General features: G+C 42.1%; 1 protein-coding gene across 1 annotated transcript; it reads left to right on the top strand.

The window, feature by feature from the left end:
* The first annotated feature begins 218 nt into the window (after window positions 1–218).
* LOC141926831 (vitellogenin-2-like) lies at window positions 219–24237 on the top strand. Its single transcript, XM_074833239.1, has 35 exons — window positions 219–258; window positions 619–639; window positions 818–969; window positions 3793–4044; window positions 4194–4355; window positions 4510–4658; window positions 5087–5237; window positions 5345–5502; window positions 5585–5750; window positions 6230–6355; window positions 7399–7617; window positions 8032–8249; window positions 8373–8470; window positions 8893–9017; window positions 9662–9763; window positions 10368–10487; window positions 10579–10768; window positions 11096–11189; window positions 11931–12116; window positions 12321–12465; window positions 13274–13502; window positions 13591–13766; window positions 14013–14357; window positions 14719–14766; window positions 14932–15018; window positions 16586–16798; window positions 16891–17033; window positions 18320–18458; window positions 19177–19312; window positions 20390–20576; window positions 21860–21951; window positions 22429–22526; window positions 22607–22766; window positions 23820–23981; window positions 24125–24237. Exons 1-35 carry the CDS (start codon window positions 219–221, stop codon window positions 24235–24237), a joined length of 5202 nt encoding a protein of 1733 aa, XP_074689340.1.
* Window positions 24238–24579: the final 342 nt, after the last annotated feature.

Here is a 24579-nt window from a genome sequence, read left to right as displayed (position 1 = left end):
GTACTTTCAGTGCATTCAGTTGGTGAAGTGAGAACAAAAGTGCTTGTGAAGATTTTGGCTCAGCAATAACAGCTGGTGCCTTGTCCCCAACCCCCTCTCCCTCAAAGGGATTGACTGGTTGATAAAAAGTTGATAACTCAACAGAATTCACCATGCCTGTTAATAATTCTTCTATAAAAGCTGCACATTTCCCCCTACAGTCTTCAGTTGCTTTTAGCATGAAGGGACTCATCCTGGCCCTGGTGCTCACCCTTGTGGGTAAGTTGAAGCTTTACCAGCACTGCTGAGCCATGATGGCCACTGCAGTCTTAAGCAAACTGCATTTCCTTGGGGCCTTTCAGGGTTGTTTACAGCTTAATTTGCTGAAGCCCTTTTATGACTTCAGCTGTAAGCTATTAGATTTCTGTGCCTAAGCTTAGCAGCAGGGGAAGGGCCGAGCAAGCAGGAGCTAGCTAGTGGGGTTGGTGTGGGCTTGGTGTCCCAGGGGTATGGGGTGCACCCTGGCAACCCTTTACTGGTTGTTTGCCAACCATTAACACACTAAGTAAATTAATAATAAATTAAAGGATCCACAGAGATGGGGGTTTCTCACGCATCCTGTCCTTTCCTCCCACACAGGGGGCCAGAAACAGGACCTCGGTAAGTGTGCTTCCACTGCCAGCGAGCAGCTCCCATGTTGCCCTCCCCTATGGCTGTGCCTTGCCCACTGCTTGCATCTATTTTTTGGCAGTAGCAGTCTCACCTTTCTTTGCTGGGACGGTTCTTGTGAGTCATAGCGGAGGAGGTGTTTCTGGTTTTTGGGTTTTTTTTCCAATAGAGCCCATTTTTCATGCCGGCAAGACCTACCTGTATGGCTACGAGAGCTTCACCTGGCACGGGCTGCCCAGCAGAGGCCTGGCGATGGCGGGGGTGAGGCTAACCTGCAAGCTGGAGATCAGCCGTGTGTCTCGCAGCGACCACCTTCTCCAGGTAAATCACCATGGGCGTGGGAACCCAACCACCCACCTGCATCATACAGCTATAGACATTTGGTTCAGACCTCCAGGCTGGTCAAATAAGCAACAAAAAGATGTAGAGCTTACACAAAAGCTTAGGGCCCTTCCTGGTGCTGAGCTGACATTGTAAGCCCAATGTCAGACCAAGCAGGTTTGCTCAGGCAGTGATGATTTCCCCGGCACGGGCAGAGGTGCAGGTAAAGGCACTGAGCTTTGCACCCTGTACTGCTGAGCCGTGCTGGGGGAGAGCTGAGGGCACCACTGGAGTGTCTGCAGCTGTAGCCAAACTGCTTTGGGTTACCAGGTTATTGGTAATGACCTACAGACAGTAGGCTTCCTCTCAGCCTGTGCCTCTGTGGGAGGGAGCCAGAGCTGCTCCAGCTCTGTTGCCATCAGTACCTCAGCCTCCTTGACTAAAGCTGCCTTAGGTTTATCTCCATGTGGAAATATGACAAGCAGCTGCTTTAAAGATATGTCCCTAAGACAGTTTTACTAAGGCAACGCTAAACTTGAGTATGAAAATGAGAATTCAAGAATGAAATATCCATGTTTTTCAACCTGCTCCATAGCCTGAGAAAAGCTCAGTGCTGGACTACAGATATCACATGAAAAAGTCCCATCTGTCTCCATTATCTTCCTTTTGATACTCTTCACATAGGCATTAATTCAAATGTGAAGAATTCTAATGGTGATGCTTGTGCTCGGCATAATGATATCAGATCTGGAAGTGCTGTTACTCATTGAAAAGATTAAACCAAACAGTTTAAAATACTGCCATGGAATGAAGGACCACAAAAAAGGGATCTAGAAGATACCACGTAGGGAGAAAGCTGTAAGAGGGCACTTAGCGTTCATCCTAGGAATTTACTCAGTCTGTAATCCTGCGCATACATTACTGAAACAGCATGAAGGAATACCTATTATCAAACTTGACATACTTCTGCAATTGCAGGCTCTGTGTAACCTTACTAGAGTTGTTATAACTATAGTAATTGCAGACAGTAGTCTTGAGTAGAATTTAATTTAAGGAGACCAGTGAGGAGTGGTGTTCCTCAGGGATCAGTTTTGGGACTGCTGCTGTTTAACACTTTTGTCAGCAACATGGACAGTGGGATTGAGTGCACCCTCAGCAAATTTACCAATGACACCAAGCTGTGTGGTGGGGTTGACACACTGGAGGGAAGGGATGTGCCATCCAGAGGGACCTGGACAGGCTGGAGAGGTGGGCCCATGCAAACCTCAGGAAGTTCAACAAGGCCAAGTGCAAGGTTCTGCACATGAGTGGGGGCAATCCCAAGCACAAATGCAGGCTGGGTGATGAGTGGATTGAGAGCAGCCAAGAGAAGGACTTAGGGGTGTTAGTCAATGAGAAGCTCAACATGACCTGGCAATGTGTGCTCACAGCCCAGAAAGCCAACTGTATCCTGGGCTGCATCAAGAGAAGTGTGACCAGCTGGTCGAGGGAGGTGTTTCTTCCCCTCTACTCCACTCTCTTAAGACCCTACCTGGAGTACTGCATTCAGCTCTGGGGTCCCCAACATAAGAAGGACATGGACCTGTTGGAGTGAGTCCAGAGGAGGGCCATGAAGATGGTCAGGGGGCTGGAGCACCTCTTGTATAAAGACAGACTGAGAGAGTTGAGGTTGTTAAGCCTAGAGAAGGCTCTAGTGAGACATAGACTTCCTACAGTACCTAAAGGGGGCCTACAAGAAGCTGGTAGAGGGACTTTTTACAAGGGCATGCTGTGATAGGACAAGGGGTAATGGCTTTAAACTGAAAGGGTAGATTTAAATTAGATATAAGGAAAAAATTCTTCACTGTGGAGGTGGTGAGGCACTGGAACAGGTTGTCCAGAGAAGTTGTGGATGACTGCCCCCCTGGAAGTTTTCAAGGCCAGGTTGGACAGGGCTTTGAGGAACCTGATCTAGTGGAAGGTGTCCCTGTCCATGGCAGGGGAGTTGGAACTAGGTGATCTTTAAGGTCCCTTCCAACCTAACCCATTCTGTGATTAATTTGAGGAAACATGACAAGAGGCAAGCCACCCTTGCAGCATTGGTTATAAATGCCTAAAATAAAACAAAGCACTAAATCCACACCATTTTGCTCTATGCAGGAGCATGTACATTTATGTATGAGGGTGGGAAGTGTGCATGTATGTGTATGTCACTAGATATGTATGTGCATGCAGGCACACGTTTCCCACTAGGTAGCAGTCAAGGACTTGTGTGCAAGTTTTACAGCTTGATAAGCTCAAAATGATGACAGCTACTTCCAAAGAGACATCAGCTCTCGCTGGGGCATCTCCTGTGAGAGGTCCCGTGGCCATGTCTTCTTCCCTATCAGCTGTGTTAAAGCTTTGGTGGTCTGAGACATGTTGGACCTCGGGCAGCAGCCAAAATAGTCCCTATGTGTTTAGGCAGGCAGCTTGAGCAATGGCTTGGCTGCCTTGCAGACTGAAGGGAGATCTCACTGGACATCTGGGGAAAATGGGTGAGTATCCTTTCGTACAGATTGCCAGCAGATAGTCTTTCACTTACCCAACAACCTTCACCAGATTTGCTGAAGTTTTGAATGCTGCTTGCACAATCTTATTTTTCTCGCAGAAAGCCTTCATGGAAATTGTGTTTTCAAGGATGCTTCCTAGGCCCAGCACAATAGGCTGAGGAGGAAAATGTTTCCTGTGGTGTTGGACAAATGGATTGTGTCCAGCCATGGACTGAAAGTGCCCAGTTTCCCTGTTATTGCACTGTTTCAAACTGAATTACCAGGATGAATGTTTTTCTAATTTTGTTCACAGATTCGATCACCAAAGTTGGAGGAATACAATGGCTTCTGGCCCATGGACCCCTTCACTCCATCTTTGAGGCTTACAGAGACCATCACTGAATGTTTCAGCCAAGCCTTTAAGTTTGAATACACTGAGGGAAGGGTTGGAAGTATTTTCGCCCCTGAGGACTGTCCCATCCTATGCACTAACCTAGTGCGAGGGATTCTGAACATGATGCAGATAACCATCAAAAAGTCACAAAATGTGTATGAACTACAGGAGGTTTGTTTTTTCCATTCTGATTTTACTTTTATTCTCATTTTACTGTTCCATAGTAACTTGTCTGTACATACACTTCCCAGGCAATTTTCTTTGACCTATTTATTGCTGTTTCAAATGGAAAATTCATTGTGTTTAATCAACACTCACAGGCTGGGATTGAAGGCATCTGCCAAACCAGATATGTTATCCAGGATGACAGTAAGAATAACCGTGCCACCATTTCCAAAAGCAAGGACCTGACGGACTGCCAGGAGAAAGCGGTGAAGAACATGGGCATGGCGTACATCCGCCCCTGCCCCACCTGCCCCCTGGTACGAGCAGTGGGGACCCCTCCTGCCATGGTCATGCATAAGCCACTGCCAAACACTCATGCATTGCGCTGATGCTAGTAGGGAATTTGGCTTGTCTGTGCTCAATTAATTACCACCCTTTCAGATTTGTGAGTGAGTCTCTTTGCACTTCTAGAAAGCCAGAAACATTAAGGGCACTGTGACGTTCACTTACAAGATGAAGTATGATGACAGCAGGACCTTGATGACATCTGCTACATCTGAGCAGGTGTACCAGATCTCACCCTTCAATGAACCCAATGGGGCAGCAGTCATGGAGGCAAGGTAGGCACCATGTATGTCCTTAACATAGCTATGATGATCAGAGCCAGGAGGAGATGCCTAAAACATATTTATTGTTAATTTGTGAGTTAACAAGAAACATCTGGCCTGTGGGCTGCGAAGGGCCAAGGCACTGTACGTCCCTCAGGATGCCTAGCCAGGGCCCATGTCCTGTTGTTTGGGGGTTTTGTTGGACCACCTGAAACATTTCTTCAACCAGTCAGAGACTTTGTCAAACTAATGAAAGCTCTCGCCAGTCCTATGACATTTCCAGATAATCCTGAGCAATGCACAGAGAGGTGCACGAGCCATTTGTGGTCACTGCAGCGGTCCTACTGGGCACCCCTCAGTCTTCTCCAACTGCTGTATGTGTCCTCCACACACACAGTGTGGTTAAAGGCTACTGATTAATTTCTTTCTCTCCCTTGAAGACAAGAACTGTCATTGGTTGACATTAAAAGGACTCCTATCAGTGCACCAAAAACTCAGCTGCAAAACCAGGGGAGTCTTCGTTATCATTTCTCAGGAGAGTTACTCCAGATGCCGATTCCTCTCATAAGGATTAAAAATCCAGATTTACAGGTATTAGAGGCTTACTTGTCATATTCTTTCATTATTTATAAGGTTAACAGGTCATCACACAATTATTTTAGACATGGATCCTTCCAACTGTCTGTTTTTTCCCATAGTTAACAGAAACACTGCGGCAATTAGTTCAGAATAACAAGGAAGGAGCCTCTAAAGAAGCTTCAGCCAAGTTCTTACAAATGGTCCAGCTTTTTCGTATAGTGACCCTTGAACAAATTGAGTCTTTGTGGGTGCAGTTTGCCAACGACCTTCCCTACAGGTAACTGTACCACCTTCAGCCAGGATTTTGGATCAGAGGCATACCAGGCAATGGGGATAACTAATCCTCCTCTCCCTGGCAGGGACTGGTTCCTGAGCGCCATCTGTGCTGCTGGAGCTACTGACACATTCAGATTCCTGAAGCAAAAAATTCATGATGAGAAGCTGAACATCTGGGAAGCAGCTGTGACTCTCCCTCTTGCCTTCCATTTCGTTACAGCCAACAAACAAACCCTAGAAGTTGCCTCAGTGAGTAGAGATCATTCTTCTATTTCCATCTCACTCCTTTTTAAAGGTGAATTCACAGAATTATAAGCGAAAGATGCAGCATATTTCCTTCTAAATTTGTAAAATGCAAGGTATTAACAAAATGGGGAATGCTTTAGAAAATGTTTCCAAATACTTGTTGCCAAATTTTTTTAACGTTTAATGTTTTGATGTTAAAACCCACAAATCCTAAGAAAATTACTATTGATTTCTTTTTGCCAAAATATTTTTTTTAAAAAATAGACAAATTCAAGAAAATAATGTCCTGTAACCAAAATCTAAAGTACATACTATATAAGTGTAGCGAGTCTTTTATTGTAGCTATTGTACCATTTAACTTCTGAAAATATTTATGAAAAATCCAAAGTAATTTTATCTATTTATTTCTCAAATGTAATTTTCACAAAATACCAGCTCTAATTACTAGAAACATTAAAGACTGCTACTTCTTTCTTCTGTAGACTTTTCTGACCTGTCCCCAAATCCAGAAAGCACCAATTCATCGAATAATTGTTTACCTGGGGTATGGTAGCATGGTAAATAAATACTGTGCTCAGACTTCACTTTGTCCAAACGAACTTCTTCGGGTAGGTGACTGTCATTTCTTATTCAAAGGAGGTAAAGAAATTTTTTAAATGCCTCTAATGTAGCTCTCACAATGTTGGCAATTAGGTAACTTGCTGTTTACATGTCTCACTCTTAGTTGTGATTGCCTTTAAAATTGCAAAGACAGAATGAAACACCGAGCTGATGTCTTTGAAAAATCAGGTCTTAACAGTTCAGAATTTCAAATGTAAGTGGTAGAAGTCCATGGGGATAATGGATCCTGTAAACAACCTGAAACTGAGTTTAGGTATGATAAATTTGGGATTAAAGCAAAATAATTATAATCCTTCTCTCTTACATTAGGTAGAGTGTACTTAATATATTAAAAAGGCACTAAAGTGTGAATATAAGCAAAGCTCTAGATATGTCATAAGTTAGGGCTTCCAAAGAGGCCATGCTACATAACTGCATATCACTGTCAGAAATATTGAGGACACTGTCCTCAGACTATGCAGCTCTGGCTCCTCACTCAGAAGGACCACAGCACTGAGATGGTCTGCTGGTGTTTCACATGTGTTTAAATCTTCCAAAACAGAGTGAAACAAAGCTAAGCCACCAGAAGGGTAATTTGTCTTCTCAGAATAACAGAACTGTTTAAGTAAACTTGCTATCACTATAGGAAGTGAAAAATATGCAAGTGTAATCCTGCAGCTGTGCAGACCCTGGGGCCTGCAGGCTGGCAGGGCTGACGGAGGTGCCCCAAGGAACGACTGAACCCGGCGTTAGCTTGGGGCTCCTCCTGAATTGGTGCAGGCTTCCATTTAGGATTATCTCCCATGCTCAGGCTCTGGCACAATTTAAAATCAATTACAACACGGTGTAAGGAGAAAACCAAGTTTGCTTGTATGTTCCACATTTGGCATCCTGAAAACGATGGTGAGATTTTTCCTGAGAGAAAGATCTGAACTGCTTTATTCCGGACTTTGCGCCAGTAGTTGTTTTGCTTGCTATGACAATGAATATTTTTATGCATTATTACGAGATCATTACCTGATAAGATTAACACAGTCTGCTCTGTTTTCAGCCACTCCATGACCTTGCTACTGAAGCCACCAGCAAAGGTGATGCCAAAGACATGGCCTTGGCCCTGAAAGCCATCGGCAATGCAGGAGAGCCGGCCAGTATCAAACGCATCCTGAAGTTTTTGCCAACATTTTCCCCAGCTGCAGCTTCATTACCAAACAGAATTCATGCTGATGCCGTGTTGGCCTTGAGGAAAATTGCCAGAAAAGACCCTGTAAAAGTAACTGACATTATTATTTAAACAAATATCCTAGAGGGTATGATTTGGGTTGACTTAGTAATTCAGGAATAATAAAGCCATCAGGTAATCTTAGCAACTCTGGGCAGATTTCTCAGTTACAGGTCTTCCTCTTGCCCACACTGCAAATTCCTGACATCACCCCATCCTTGCTGATATCCCAGGAAAGAGGTTGCTTTAGTCGCTGTAACACTGGGCCCATTACTAATGGCTGTTTCTTCCAGTCCTGTTCACTGTGCACCCAGCAGTAACTTAATTTTTAGTCACAGGTCCCATGCTCAAGTCTTTGTTTAGGGTTTTGCTCTCCATTCACTGCAGATCACACATGCACGGTTTAGAAACAACTTCTCACTGAGAAGTTACAAGGTAGTCACAGATTGTGTCTTCCTCATCTAGGTAAGGGAGATCTCCCTCCAGGTCTTTATGGATAACACACTTGCTCCTAACGTCCGAATGGTGGCTTGTGTTGTCCTCTTCGAAACTAAGCCTGCTCTTCCAACTGTAACAGCTATGGCCAGCTCGCTGCTGACGGAGCCCAGCTTACAAGTAGCCAGTTTCACATATTCACACATGAAGGCTTTGGCAGTAGGCAGGATCCCACAGCTCTATAATCTGTAAGTAGAGGAAGAAGTACATTTTTTAGTAACAAATGGTGATTTTTTTTTTTTCCTTGCAGTTTTCTAAGAATTTGGTCACAGTTGACTATCTTCATATGATTTTAACTCTTTATTACTCAGATCTGCTGCTTGCAACATTGCCATTAAACTACTGAGCCCCAGACTTGACAGGCTGAGCTATCGTTACAGCAAGGTCATTCATGTCGGCATTTATTCCTGTGAGTATGAAGTCTCCTGTCTACTGCTTCAGCTTACATAGCCAAATGCCTCTATTGTGTTCTGTGATTTTAATTCAAAATTCAATCATGGGCTGTCAGTTTAGTGTGCTCTTGAAATAGAAAAAAGCACAAGAGCCTCCTAACATGCAAATCCCCTGAGGGTGTTCTACTACTCTCTGGGTATCTGCTGGGGAAAGCAGTGCCTACATATGGATTTAGGACTTCTTCAGTCACGGTGGTTGTGTTGACTCTGCCCTAGAACAAAGTTCTCCTCTTGAAGTTACAAACTTGAGGACCTATGGAATTGAATCCTGGCAGAACCACTTGCAATCTACTACATCATGTTCCTGAGGTGGCTTACATGCACCAGACATCTTGGAGACCCTAACCAAAACCTCTGCTTATTTTTATTCCTGTGATAGCTGAGTATCAGGCTGGTGCCATTTGGAGGCTCTATCTAATGAATGGTCCCAGCACCATGTTTCCACCTGATATAATCACAAAAGTAAGAGCATATTATGCAAATACTGCAGCGGATATTATCGAGGTAAGTATTTTATTAAAACCACCAGCTAGATGTAAGCCAGCTACAGATAGTATTACTTGTTAAGCCATTTGGACTGTGATGTAGTGTTTTACTCCATCTCTGGCTGTGAGGCCGTATGTGGAAGAGAAAATTTAGATAACGATTAGGATTTTACTTAGGCTGCTTCTTTTATTTGGGCTTCTTGACACATACATTCATCAATAGGCATGAAAACCTAGGAGAGCAGAGGAAAGCTTATGCAGCAGAACATTCATCTACCTACCTAAAGCCACATGGCATCTAGGGTATTTTGCATAAGTATAGGGAAGTGGCATTTGAAATTAAATTCCAGCCAGCAGTGCAGTCAGGGTAGCATGAAGCTCCATGTAACAGCATGCAGTCATTTACTCAGCTTCTTGGGCAAGCTTTGCAGCCTGGGCTGAGCTCTGCACTGCCCTAAAATTATCCCTTCTCATTAATTCAAAGCTGGCTCAGCATGTCCTCAGCATCTTCAGCCATAGCCTGCAGTCATCTGTCAGGTAGACATAGCCTCATAAGTGCAATGGCTTCATAAAGTATGTATTTAGAGCGGCCTCGGTGAGTGTAACACTAGGTACAGAGGTTTTCCTGGGCTCTCTTGTACCTGGCCTGACTGTTTCCTACAGGTGGCTCTCCGGTCACAAAGCCTAACTAAGCTTATCAGAAAGCAGAACATTCCCTTTGCTGAGTACGATACATACAAGACACTGAAGGAACTCGGTAAAATGGTATGTCTCTACACACCCTTCTGATCTGTTTGCAATACACAGTTCCCGCCAGCACTGGGGTGGCATCACTGACCCACCCACCAAGCCGTCCCTTTGATGTTTCAGTGAGAGAGGAGTCAGTCTTCCTGTTTGGTCATGGAAAGATGAATTTACATTGTACTTACACTGTCAACAGATGCCACTTTTTCACTCAATATGTGTCAGTCCTTAATGTACAGTACAAAAGGTGATGATGATGCTGGTAGAGAAAATTCATGTTTTAAACTGTGTATTAAAACACAGTAAGTGGTTGCTCTTCCCTTTCAAAAGGATTATTAAACAAGATTTTTGTTCGTGAGTCCTCAGGTGTCACCCACTACTTACAGGAGCAGAAATTACCAAGTCCTTACTTCATCCTTATGCAGGGAACCTCCCACTGAAGTCAGTTATGCAACATAAGAAAGGCCACATTGGTCCAGACCTGTAAGATGTCTATCAGTTTTCTGGCTAAGGAACCATGATTAGCACCCTTCAGATGGGATCTGCTCTTTGCTAACACATTACTGTATTTTAAGTGACATTATCTGCTTCTTCCTTTTCTCCCCATCTCTCCTTAACACCACAGCTTCTGGGATGGAAAGAACTGCCTCCTGAAGACCCTCTGGTGTCTGCTTACGTCAAAGTATTGGGCCAAGAGATCGCCTTTGTTGACATTGATAAAGAGGCCATTCAGCAGACCATGACGGTACTTTCAAGGCTGTTGTCCTTTTTGTCTGCGAGGCTGACAAATTCCCCTTCCCTGTCTCTTCTTAGCTAACCTATTTCTCTGTTTTCAGAGTCTAACTGGATCATCAAACTGGCAGCCAGTGGTGAAAAAAGTGGTGGAAGAGGTCCAGCGAGGCATTTCAGGCCGATGGACCCTGCCAGTGATGGTGGGCGAGCTGCGGCACATTGTCCCCACAGTGGTTGGCATGCCACTGGAGCTCAGTCTGTGCGGTGCCGCGCTGGCCCAGGTTGCAGCTGATGGTGAGCTTGGGATGCCAAACCAAGCAGTTTCTCCACAATAACTGGTGGTCCAATTCCAATGTTGACATTAAATCCCTCTATAAAATACTCTTGTAATGTGTAAACATTAGTGTTCAGCTACCTCCAAAGGGTTTGAGAAGTAATTAGTGTGTTCCACCTGGGACATATTTGTATAACTCTGGAGTAGCAATCTTCTTTAAATATCACATGAAGTATTTCAAAATGTAAAAGCACTACCCGTGTGTTAACTACTATGTTTATTGAAAACATTGTATCTCTAGTATTTATTGATTCTCTCTTCATGTAATTCCTGTCTGTCTTTTGCAGTGGATATACAGATATCACCACCATTATCTGACAATTTTAGACCTTCACAGTTGTTGGAAACCAACACGGATATTCATGCTGACATCAAGCCAAAGTAAAAATGACATATATTTTCACATACACACACAAGCATTTACATTTGAAATAGATATGTGATTGCACGTTGTTATATAAGGGGCTTACTTGTCCCAGATTTGGGACGGCTGTGGTAGTCCAGAGCAGTGAACTTGTGAGAAAGCAACACAATCACCTGGTGCTTTACAACCCTGCAAACGTAGCAATGTACACTGTATTCCACAGGATGCTCTTATGTTCTGCCATTGCTAAAAATGCTCACGTTTGTACCTATTCAGTGACTAAACATACTAAGTTGTTACCTATGAACAGGTTTTTACAAGTTCAGCATAGAATCGCATCACCACCTAGCACAAGTTGGGGAGATTTCAGGGGGAAATGCTTCTGGATCTGCAAAATCAAAAGCAAAAGCAACAGTACTAATACCAATAATTATAATAATGATAATATTAATACTGATAATAATAATAAACTAGGCACAATCTGAAGCTAGGAGATTCTGGTGTTAGCTTGTCCTCAAGCAATCTATCAGTGACAAAGCAGTGAGAGGTCCATGTTAGCTTTGTTCATCAGATAAAACCCTTCACCTTCTCCAGTGGCACTTCAGCTTTTTTTTTATCCTGCTATGATACATCTCTTCATCCACCAGTAGTGGCTCTTACAATAAACAGAACAGTGTGAAAATGTAATTTTGCATTTCAAAGTTAAATATGTGCATGTTAATCTGTAATTATACATGTTTTTATTTGCACTCTTTCAGGGCATATTTTCATATGATTGCAATGATGGGGATTAATACACAATACTTTCAGAGTGGTCTTGAATTTCATGCAGAGTTCAGTGCCAACACTACGATGAAATTTGATGCCAAGATAAACATGAAAGAGAAAAATTTGAAGATTGAAACCCCTCCCTGCCATCAGGAGGTTGAGCTCACAGCTGTGAGGTACACAAGAGCTTGTTGTATTTTGCTTGTTCTGTGTCACTGATTGTGAGCTCCCTGTTATAAAATCACGAACACGCAACTCCTTTTTAGGCTCTGCTGTACCTTGGCAGTCACATAAAGCTTAGTATTGTCTTTTTTGCACCATCAAAGACAGGTAAGCAAAATCAGAAGATGTTACTTGTGTGCCATTTGTCACCTCCACAGGAGTGAAGTTTATGCTATTTCAAGGAACATGGAAGAAGTAGATTCTGAAAAGAAATCCCCGCTTCTACCCAGCGGAGAAGTGCCAAGTGTCTCTGACCAGCCATTTCAGCCATCAGAAAGATCTTCAAGACCTGGCAGCCAGAAGGTAAGGAGGCCTCTCACCATCTTTATTGCAGACAGGTAGAGAACAGACAGCTCCTCGGAGGGGCTGAGCACCCCCAACACAGCAGCTGGCTAACCAGAGCACAAACAGAAACGGTGAGATTCAACAGGTGCCTGACATACCCCAAACCAAGCCTAACATAAGTCCCAATGGGTTCAAGACGTGGTTATTCACAGTCTGTTCACTCTCATCATCTCACGCAGGTAGGGTTGCTTTGACAGCACGTCTTTCTATTTCTTTACAGTCAATGGGAGGGTGTGTGAAATTTGTATACTTTGTACAATATCCCTTTTTTTCTGAGCCAGAGCAATATGGAAAAGATGGGTCTCAGGCAGGTTATATATTTCTCTTCCCAAATCCTGAGGTAATTCCTGCAGTGAATTGCAGAAGCCCATTCTCTTATGCGCTCTTCAGCTTCTGAGTCTAGCGTGGGAAAGGTAGGTTGACTTACAACAGGAGGGCTGGTAGCCCAAAACTGATACAGAGATATAGACCCTCCAAAGAGCCCTGCAGGTTCTCACTGGGAAGTGTGTTTGTGATACACTGCCTGGGAAAGGCTGGGCAGGAGAGCTGTCCTCTTCCACAGAGCACTTTGGAGGAAACTCCAGTGCTTCCAGTGCTTGGATCTCTAATTTTAATCTCTAAATTTTAATCTCTATTTTTAAACAGTGCTCCCTTTCTTAGGCAGGGCTGTCATCATTCTCTTCATTAATAGGAGGAAAGATTTTAGGACCTGTGACAATTTTTTTGTAGAAAATATCTTTATTTACCATATTTTTCTTTCATACAGCAAAGCAATATTCCTAGTGTGATACTCAAAGGATACCAGCAAGGTTCAGAAGAGGCACATCACAACAGTGTAGGAGGAAGATTTTATGCACGCATCTTCTGTAGAAAATCTGAGAGTTTGGGATGTTCTGCTTGTCTCAGCCTAAAGTCACGAAATTCTGCTTTCTTAAGAAATACCTATCTGCACAAATTAGTTGGCGAACTTGAGGCCAAAATAGTTTTGAAGCCAGGTACAGTCATGACAACAAGCTTTTCTGTCAATCTTTGTGAATGCTGCTCAAGCAGCACAACCCTGGAATGTAAGTATCTTGACTTTAGTTCATACAGATGCTGATATTGGCAAAATACAGCTGGAGATTCAGGCAGGATCCAAAGCAGCTTCCAAAATAATTGATGTAGCAAGCTCAGGATCTAAGGAAAAGGATGAGACATCTCTGTATGAGGACATTCAAGCTAAACTGAAGAAGATTCTAGGCATTGAAAATGTGTTCAAGGTAAGCGTCTTTGAGCATCGGAGAGGGAAATATTTTTCTATAAATGAAGCCACTGTGGAAAACTGGCATGAGAAAGCATTTCAGCTGGGAGGAATGGGTCTAGGTGAGTTCTGGTGCAGCTTCTGCAGTGTGTGGGGCCAAGAAGCTGTATTTCCTTGAAAGCCTGTGGTGAGCAGGTTGTCTGACACCCAGAGAAATTTTACAGAACAAGCTATAAACTCATAATGCTTTGAACTGTTTTCGGAGGTCACAAATAAAACACGGCACCATAGGAGACGGACTCACAGAACAGACAAGACTGCAGTTACAGACCTCTGGGCAGAGCCCAGTGCAACCCCACTCTCCAGTTCATCCTCTTCTTCCACTGCTTCCTCTGCTGATGGTAAAGAGCCTGGAAATAAACACAAGAAAGATGAAATACATCAATCTTGGAAGAAGCGTGGCAGCAGCAGCAAGAGGAGCAGCAGGAGCAGCAGTGGCAGCAGCAGCAGCCGTAGTGTCAGCTCTGCTAGCAGTAAAATCTGCAGCAGCAGCGGAGACCACTCTGGAGACAGGCACTGCAGTGGGGATAATGAATATGCCAACCAACAGGTAACTCATCCAGGCTGTTCTCTTTATATTTCCTGTAGTGAATATTTTGTACATCAGGAAATTGTGCCCATAAAGCATGGACCAAAGAAAGAGAAAACAGACTGTTGAGGGTGGATGTTTGCTGCAGGATGGACGAGGTAACCACCTAGCAGAGCTTTTTCCCCTTTTTAACCTATTTGGTTCTCTGAAGCATTTCAGTTCAGAAGTTTCACATTTCAGAATATTTCAGTTTAAAATGTTTAAAAAAATTAATTTTGTTTTGTCTTTTTTCCATACTCAATACTGATCTTCTTAATGCATTTGTTAAAAGTTAGTTCTTTGTCTTCTCTTAGATCTTCTTACATACTACCTATTTTCACAGGCAAATCTACCTGTTTACCAGTTTTGGTTCAAGCCTGCAGATGAACAGGTATATTTACTGCTTATATTGTGAGCAGGGCTTACAACTAACTGCTCTCACTAGCTCTGTTGCAATTAGAACTTAATTCTCTGAGAATAAAAATATGAGAAATTAGTTCTGCAACAACTTCCAATGGTAAACAACCTGCTTCAAGGTGATTCTCTGTTTTTGCAGGACCCAGGAAGGGAAGTCCTGAACAGCAGCATCAGGTCCTCCTCTTCTTCAGCTAGTGATGAAGGCATCTCTGGAGCCATATCTCAGGTGAGTGTCTTAATCTATAAGAAACAAAAACATTTACTTTGGATTTCCAGTTATTGTCAGTTTATAACAGAACAGAAAAAATTTGGTGATTTAGCATATTAGATAATATATAGAAAGAAAATGAATTGTTTCCTGTTTTATAAAGGTGAGCACATTGGATAGTCATTGAATGTTTTTTAATATTCACTCAACAAAGGCTATCTTGTTAAATGAAACTGGAATGTATATGTTGAAAACTGTGTTAATCAGTAAACAATTCACTATAAAAATGAGAATGCTTTAGAAGTGCTGACCTGCTTGATTAGAAACTGGTTTCAGGTATATTTTTTATTGCATAGCTCCCTGTAAAAGTTCAGGACTTGACTGCTACTCTTCTGTTCATTAAGTCTTTACTGCCAAGTACTTCTGTTCCTATAAGTAGGACCATGCAAGGCCTTTAAAAAGACCTTGATTTTGCAGCAATGTTCAACTTTGAGAGCAATCCAGGTGTTTATTCAGAAATAACTACATGGTAAATAGTTAATGGTACCTGGACCTTCTGTAAGAGCTATTGTAAGAACTGATGGAATCTGGAGCAGATTTCATCAAAGGAAAATTTTGCACATTTCAAACAATGATCTACATGCCTACAAAATAGTAAACCGTACTTTGCTGAGGCACCTCCTCTGCACCAGCAACTCCCAGTTGTGTAAGCAGCTTGTGGAAAAAAAGGTAACTATCTCTACCTTCTCCCCCACCCATTTCCATGTAGCTTGAATTCATCTCTCTTGTCCATCTTTTCACCGCATGACTGCCTCCCTGAATGTTTCCCAGTCTTCCCCAATGCTCTCACCACATACACCTTCTTTCTCAGCCACAGCCTTGCTCTTTCCCCATTTTCCTCTAAGCCCTCAAGGAATTTGTCTCACCTAACCCTTCCGCGGGTCCCTGCCACTCAGACCTGGCAGCACAGGGAGGACCTGCTGCCCCACAGCTCACCCCCCTGCAGCTCTCCCCTGGATGGGTAGGGACCTTTGCCCCACAGCTCAGGTAGGACAGTCACAGCCCGAGTGGATGCTGCTGCCAGGCATAAGGCTCCGACTTTGAACGGGGCCACGTGCTGCTACTCATGCAAGTACCACACTTTGGACTGCACTGAACAGATCCCTCTGTCAACATAAATTAGCACAGTTTTAAACAGGTCGTTAAACGAATTTTATCAGAAAGACTGTTAGCTAAATTACAGGTTGGTAAGAGAGCAGCGCTGAGCTGGGTAATACTGGTTCTTTATACAGCAGGGTCCTCCATACTTCCTTTTGTTACACTGAAATTACTTTACAAAAAGATTCCCAACACTACTGTTCTACTTACACAGGTTGTGACAGGTCTCCCTTGAAAGACTGTGGCAAAGCTACATATGAACGGAATAGGTTGAGTGATGATCTATGATGCTGTTCCATACTTCACATAAAAAAGACTTTCTGAATGAAAATTTTCCTTTACAAATATCTTTTATCTGCGGTTTTAATATAGTAATTTTAATGCTTGTTTATGTTTTTGGTCTCTATTTCCTCTCTAATAACTTAAGCCTAAATTCTTGGGAGACAGCAAGCCACCAATACTGGTGGCAGTCCTTCGTGCCATCCACAGAAATGACCATTCGACAGGATTACAGCTTGTACTGTACACTGATACACAGCCCACAAGATCAAGGATACAGATGTTTGTTTCAAGCATCACAGGATCAAGTAGATGGAAACTCTGTGCTGATGCTTCAGTAATAAATTCCCATGAAGTACTAGTAAGTTTAAAATAATGATCAGCTCAAATGTAAATGAAATATAATGATCTTACTATGTTTTACACAAAAATAAATATATTCCACTCTACTAGGGTTCTCTTAAATGGGGTATAGATTGCCAGGACTACCAGATTGCCACTCAGATTGCAACAGGGCAATTTGCAGATTATCCAGCTATGCAGATGAAGCTGGAGTGGACGAAAGTGTCTTCAGTAGTCCGAACAACTTCAAGATGGTGAGATTTTACTTTAGTTTTGAAAAATTCACCTGTGTCAATGCTCCAGATAATTACAGATTCAGTTCCGCAATTTCTGAGCTGGAAAAATTCCACTTAATCAGTATGCTATTACAAAATCAGATTACACATGTCCGTTTTTTCTGTGTATTAATTCCCTCAAAGCACAGTGCATTTTAGTTTGCAGGAAAACTGCTTTAAACTGCTTTTTAGACTGGATATTAGGAAGTAATTCTTTGCAGAACGGGTTGTTAGGAGTTGGAATGGGCTGCCCAGGGAGGTGGTGGAGTCCCCACCCCTGGAGGTGTTCAAGAGGCGGGTTGACCCAGCGCTGAGGGATATGGTGTAGTTGGGATCTGTCAGTGCTAGGTTAATGGTTGGACTAGATGATCTTCAAGGTCTTTTCCAACCTAGATGATTCTGTGATTCTGTGAAACAAAGGGGATGATGGGATTCACCCAATCTATTGTAGACTTCTAATTTAAAGTAATTTTTCATTCACACATGCATTGCCCACAATAAAATATAGATTCATATCAAAGTCTAACCTTTTTTCATAGTGCTACCAAAATACAGACACATACAACAATTCAATTATCTAAATATGCATGCAACTCAAGCTTTCACTTTTAAAGGCATAGAGGTGATTTGGTTAACAAATGTCTACTAAAGAGGGTATTTTTTATATTAGATTGAATTACCTGAAGTGCTGTTATCTGCCCTTATTAGAGGGGATGAAATGATCCAATTGACTATCCTGGAGAAAATGCACTGAGCTCAGATTTTTCTGCTCTGAGACTATGCCTTTTTTTAAAGGAATATTTTCTGTATTTCTTTATATGAGTCTCAAGCCTGTAAGGGAATTCAATCATAGAGATCCCTCTGTTGACTCATCCACAAACTTAGTGGGTGAAGTATCCTTGCTAAAAGCTGTCACTGCAGGCCTGACACGTTAATATGAGGTCATCTTTTTTCTAGCATGTTAGTATATTGGGTTTTACATAATTGGTGTGTACTTTTAAGTCTGAATGCATTTAAAACAAGCTGGCTATACTTTTTTTTCTCATATCACTCTGCTGTCCAATCTCCTGAACACTGTTTCACCCATTAACAGTTAAAATCTGCCTGCCCCTCCTCCCATGCACAACACCACATATTGCCAAATCCTGATACAAAATGTGTCTAACACAGAATGAGTATTGCTTTATGGGGGCATTTTAGTCTGAACAAATAATAACCAATTTTTTCAAAGACAGAACGTTTTAATCACTTACTTCCTTTTCCAGGTTCTACTCCTTTCTTCCAGGAGCTGCATATGTGCTTGGGTATTCCCAAAGGCAACAGCGTGGTCCCTCTCACCAGGCAACATTGGTTATGGCTCTGACATCTCCAAGAACCTGTGATGTGGTCCTCAAGCTACCCGAGGTAACTATTTCCACTATCTTTTATCCTGGGGCATTAAATACTTATGAAATTGACAGTTAATAGCCTTTTAAACATATTATTAAAAAAAAATAAATTAAACTATAAACAAGCTTCCATCAAAAGGATGTTACATTCATGCAGTTGGTTCCATCGTGAAAATAAATATAACATACTTCTCTTTCTCATGTAACATGCAAACATATGAAATAAGAAACAGGTTACAAAACAACCATCATGATTGATAGCACGTTAACAGTTACTTATTAAAAAGACCAGTCCTCCCCAAATCTTCAGGAAGATGATAGGTTTTCCTGTGTCCTGAAAAAGATAATAAAACCAAGCTGTAGAGAAGCATGATGGCCAAATAATATAAGCAAGGCCTCAATGTATAGGCAAGGAGATGGTGTGCATCTCAGGTAAGCAAGCTGTTCAGACTGCAAGCAAATGTGATGCACAACTTCCCAGAAATCTGCAAATTGATGAATATCAAACATCATTTATAGCACTCCTGTTCTATAGGTTGCAGATGTGTCAGACTGTAGAGCTATTTCATGCTGTAGACAGAGGACTTGATTTCTTTTTAGCTCTGACCTAAATGTAGATTCTAATTTAAATTTCAGTCAGTACAGTCCTCTTTGAACATCATAGGAGAATGTTATCTCATCTCTACACTGTATTTTGCATTTACATTCATGTTTGTTTTCTGACTGATTTTCAGCTCACAATTTATGACAGAGCCGTCAGGCTTCCCCTGCAATTCCCTTCAAGTCCAGGAACACCAATTTCAACACTACCATCCACTGACCGGAATGTCTTTTTCCAAGTAACACTTTCAATCATTGAAAACCTTAAAGGTCAGCAATTAACTATCTGTAAAAGCATTGATTGACTTTGCAGATTTTGTAAATATGATTTATACTTTTGACATAACTTGAAATGATTTTACATTCACTTAAAAAAGCAGTTGGACTTCAGATAGAAATAAACCCATCTGTATGAAAATCTGTGAGGCTGCAAAGATGTAAAGAAAAGGAAACCTATATTAGTAAGATTAAATATTCCGTTCCATGCCAAATAGTAATACCAAATGCACCTGTTCCCAAATGCATCCATTTCAGCTTCACTGCAGAGATTGCTTGTGAAGAAAAAAAATTACAAAATTTATGAGAGAGACATCTAAGTGACCTCAGATTTGGGATGCTCTACTTGATTAGTGCTGTTATGTAGAAGCTAAAACAGCTTCCAAAGTATACCCATTAATTTAACTTCCTGCACTTGATTTTGAAGGGATTATTGTTTCATTAATGCTGTATTAAGAGCTAATCACATTATACTTACTTAGGGTAAATTTTAAATGGAAAAGCTTTATGTAATCCTGGGATAAGGAGTCACATTTTGCTTGAAATCAGCGGGCTAACATCATACCTATGCATATTTCTTTGGTAAACACTAAAACTAGCCTTTATTAATTAAAATGGCTGTAAAATAATTTCTAATCAGAGCTGGTAGGAATTCCAACAAAATGGTTATGACTCAATAAAGGTAGCAGCGTTTTAGTGAATTTCCTCTAGTGTTAATGGTATGTGAATTGTTAACAACATTTGAGAAATTCTTTTCACTACAACAAAGTTACAAAAGCCAAAAGGCCACAAACCGAGAGATGCACCTGCATCAGCTGTGAGCAGAATTTATCTCACACAATGATTGAATCACGAGTGGGTTGTGCTGCTATCTGGGGACGGGCAAAGTTTTGCTTTCATATTACTACATATCCGATATGTCACCTGAAAGAATCATTTTGCTTTTACGTGGGAATAGGTAAAACCAGAAAATGATCTTTTTTTAAAAAAATTACAAATCTAAAATAGAGTAACTGTTTTATATGAAGTATAAAAGGCTTGCTTTTGACTGATTTTTTTTTTTTTTTTCAGCTCGTTGTTCAGTTTTCCAAAGTACAATCACAACCTTCAACGGAGTTGAATTTAACTATTCAATGCCTGCAAATTGCTACCATGTCTTGGTGCAGGACTGTAGTCCGGAACTGAAATTCCTGGTGATGATGAAAAGACTTGAAGAGTCTGCTGACCTTACAGCAATAAATGTCAGACTCGCCAGCCAGTAAGTAATTGCAAACTTAATGACAAATAGATGTCAAGCTGAATATGCTGTAAAAGTGAAGACCAGATTGTTAGGGCAGATTGGTGCTAGCATAAGACTCATGCAAAAATTACTAATGTCAATGGAAAGATTTCTAGGAGTGTCACTGGGATTTGGGACTTTGTCTTTCAAAAGTGCTTCTGAAATATATCTGAGGTTCACAGTAACCTAAATTTACTGCCCAAAATTCTTCATTAATTTGTTAGCATTTAACCATCTCATTTCATTCCTTAGTAATTAGATAGACATATAAACTATAAATCCCAAAGGGACTGTTGTAATCATTTAGTCTGATCTCCTACACTAAGGTAATAATTAGAACTAATTAGCACCCGCAATCATCTCAGCAGAGATGTTGAGAAGTGGACATTGCTAAAAAGGGAATTACTTATCCCAGATTAGGTCATCCCCTAGCTGGTGCATAATGTTCTAATCTGTTTGAAATTAATTTAAAACACGCTTTGATTCATCTTGGAGCAATCACCTCTGCCTTCATAGGTTCTTCTTTAAAAGTATAGTCTGATACTCTAAATTGTATGGGATTATGCATACCAAAATCATTGTAGGGAGTATTCTTCAAAGTGCATAAATAGGCTTTGATCTGCAAGGTTTTATTACAAGTAATTATTTATTTTTGAAAATTGTGTGCCTAACTGTGCCATAGCAGAGAGAAACTAGTATGCCCTGCACGTGTTTTGTGGAAGTACAGAAGGATGCTTGTTTTATAGACTGTATCTTTTGTGATACATTCCTCATCACTGTATCGTTCCCAATCATTTCACACAACTGTACGGATGTGCTTTCGATGTGCTTGAGCTTCATATTTCTTCATTAGAGCGAACACTACTCTGAAGAAAATACTACAATACACAGACTATTCAGGCTGTAAGAGAACCACCGTAGGGAGTCCAGTCTTCCTTTGAAATGTAAAGCACCTTCAATTTATGCGAACATAATAGCAATTATATTGTTCCACAGCAAGGGTCCCTGTAGCCTGGTGTCTTCCTGCCTGAACCGTGGCCGCAAGCAGACACTCAGAGATGAGTAAAGCCAGGGAAAGGTGTATTGTGAGCACTCCTCCTGGCAGGATTTCCTGGACTCTCTCAATCTTCCTCCCAAAGGGTAGCAGGTGACTCATGCCAGAATGATATGAGCATCCTGCAGTGTTGGTTCTGTGAGGACCAGAAACCGTGAACTGAGTAGGGCAAAAAGCATTTGTTTATACTCATTTCCTTTACTTAAAGTGAGGTTGACATGTATGTTTCCAATGGACTCGTCCAGTTGAAGATTAATGGTGTTCAAGCCCCAAGAGGTGTTCCATACACATCTAATTCTGGTAAGAGACTCATTTTTATATTTTGTTTAATCTTTTCTATCTTTTGAAGGAGCGGACGTGTTCCTGCAAACAACTCTCAAGATAAAGATCGCCCTAATTTGAGAAACAATTAGGTGACTTTAACATACCTTCGTACTAGCTTTCATAGGGGTGGCAAGAAAGATGAGCAAGGAGAGAGATGCTGATCCTGTGTATCTTTGCACAGACCAAGCAATGCAGGGCTGTGGTACCTTGTTCTGATCATGGAGACCCACGGAACAAGCATCTAGATGTCCTCCGGCCACAGGCACCCTTGTCACAGGGCTTTGGTTTGTTCCAGGGCAGACAGCAGTATGGTCTTTCTCATTTCCCCCATCTCTTTCAAGATTCATTAGAGTCTGCATTAAGTCCCCAGGAATTTAACAAGTGGTTCAGGCTGGACCCTAAAACAATAACGTCCTTTTAAAAGAAATCCCTTTTTTGCTTTTTTTGTTGCAGATGCAAGCATGTTGATCAGCAGCGAAAAGGAAGGCCTGTCACTAAAAGCCCCAGATTATGGCATAGATAAACTATATTATGATGGGCAGAGACTTGAGGTATTTTTTAAAATTATTTTCAGTGGGTTTATTTTTAGAAGAAAAACATTTAAGTGCATCTTTTCTTTATTTCCACAAAGATTCAGGTTGCTTTCTGGATGGCTGGAAAAACATGTGGTATTTGTGGAAAATACGATGCTGAGAAGGAAAGGGAATATCAAATGCCCAGTGGATATTTAGCTAAAGATGCAGTGAGTTTTGGTCAGTCCTGGATCATCTCAGAAGACCCCTGTGCTGGAGGTACTAAGATTCTAACATATATTAATATTGTTGCCTTTGATGAATTAATTAGTCACATGAATAGATGATTTATATTAATTGTAGCACAATCATCTTATTTTTCACTATTTTTGTGATTAGTGGCCATAGTTTGTTAGTTCACTGCAAGTTCTGGTTTTGTTGCATTTTTATATCAACTTCTTATGCATGATGTAGTTATCTGAAGTTTGTGTGTTCCAGATAAAATTATAAACTTAGAACTCCCAGAGATGATAAGTCAGTATGAAAAGTAGGTAGTTTGACTGTTGAAAAGACATTTTATGTCATGCTTAAGTTTCATTCTTTATTTCCAGGCTTTTAGTTTCCCAGGAAAAAAAAAAAAAAATCTAGCCATGACTATTGAACTAGAGGGCGTTTAAGGTGGGAAATCCCTGTTTTAATTTCCTCAGGCTGAAGATGAACTTAATCTGAAACCCTTAGCCCGGTAATGGTTGTTCTTACCATCCAAGTCCTATATAAAACCAACATGAACATATTGATAACATTAGGGTGCACTGCATTTTGTGTGGAACCCAACTCTCCGGGCATGTGGTGGCATTTTTGGAATATATTCTTAGATCAAGCTCCTCTGGGGGGACTAGTCCAGAAAAGTGTGGATCAGGGAGACTTAAGGACTAAGCTAGTCAGCCATGGCAAGGCAGGTGTGATGCTAGGCACAGCGCAGCAGTGGATATACGGATATCTAGGGGCAACTATTGCTCCAAAATGAAGTGCTGTCATAAGTTTGGGTAAAGCTGAGCGTCAGTTGACTGAGGTTTTCACAAGTATCTTTTTGGATTTGGACACCTGTGTCCTACCCAGGTCCTATTTGGCAAGCCTCTGTCCCTGGGACCGTGCCTCACATGCCTGATTTTCTCACAGCCTAAACCATTGACAGAAAAATTACTCAGATTAGTTTCATGTAGCTTGTGTCACTTGGTCATTGGTCTTAGTTGTTGCTAATTCTACAAATAAAGCCGAAAAAGTTATTTACATAAATTCTGTAGGTGCTTTAAGAGAATTCATGTTTTATAGGTTGTAAGCTGCAGCGCAAATTTGTCAAAATTGAGAAGCCAGTTGCATTTGAGAAGAAGGCAGCAAAATGCTTCTCCGTGGAGCCAGTTCTACGCTGCACAGAAGGCTGTTCGGCGACCAGGACTGTTCCTGTCTCCGTGGGTTTCCACTGTGTACCGGCTGGTGAGGCTGCAGAACGGGTCCTTGTGCACAACCCCTCCGTCCAGCTGTGACTGTGTGAAAAACCGTGAGCTTCGCCGGACTGACACAAGTACCTCGATGTATAAAAAACCCCTCACACGACCCCTTTCTCCTCTCATTTACAGACTCTGCTCTCAACCTGGAAGGACAGATGAGGCTAGACCAGAAATCCGAGGACACCGTGAGCAGGGTTTCTGCTCACACGGCGTGTTCCTGCCAGCAGCAGTGCCCGGCCTGACACCCAGCGTCACCGGCTCCACCCGGGTCTGGTGTCACTGTCCGCCGGGGGTGGGACCCTGCGGACAAGGCTGTGTGGGCAGCGAGGATAAGGCCCCGTCCCCTTCACGAGATCCTTTTTCTCTCGTTATTTTGAGATCTTGAAAATGATTCCGGGCACCCTTTGCTGGGTTTGATCCTTTAATAAACCGTTGCTCTGTAAAAGCGGTCGGCCAAGCTCATGTCTCTGAACCAGCGGTTCCCCGCCGGCGGGCCGCCCCCGGGCCTGCCCGCGCTGCCGTCTGCAGCCCGCGGCCACGCCACCGGGAAGCGGCCGGCCCGTCCCTCACGCCGGGAGCCCCCC

Source organism: Strix aluco, chromosome 8, assembly GCF_031877795.1.
Source record: "Strix aluco isolate bStrAlu1 chromosome 8, bStrAlu1.hap1, whole genome shotgun sequence".
Lineage (NCBI taxonomy): Eukaryota > Metazoa > Chordata > Aves > Strigiformes > Strigidae > Strix > Strix aluco.
This window is presented reverse-complemented; position numbering and strand designations above follow the sequence as displayed.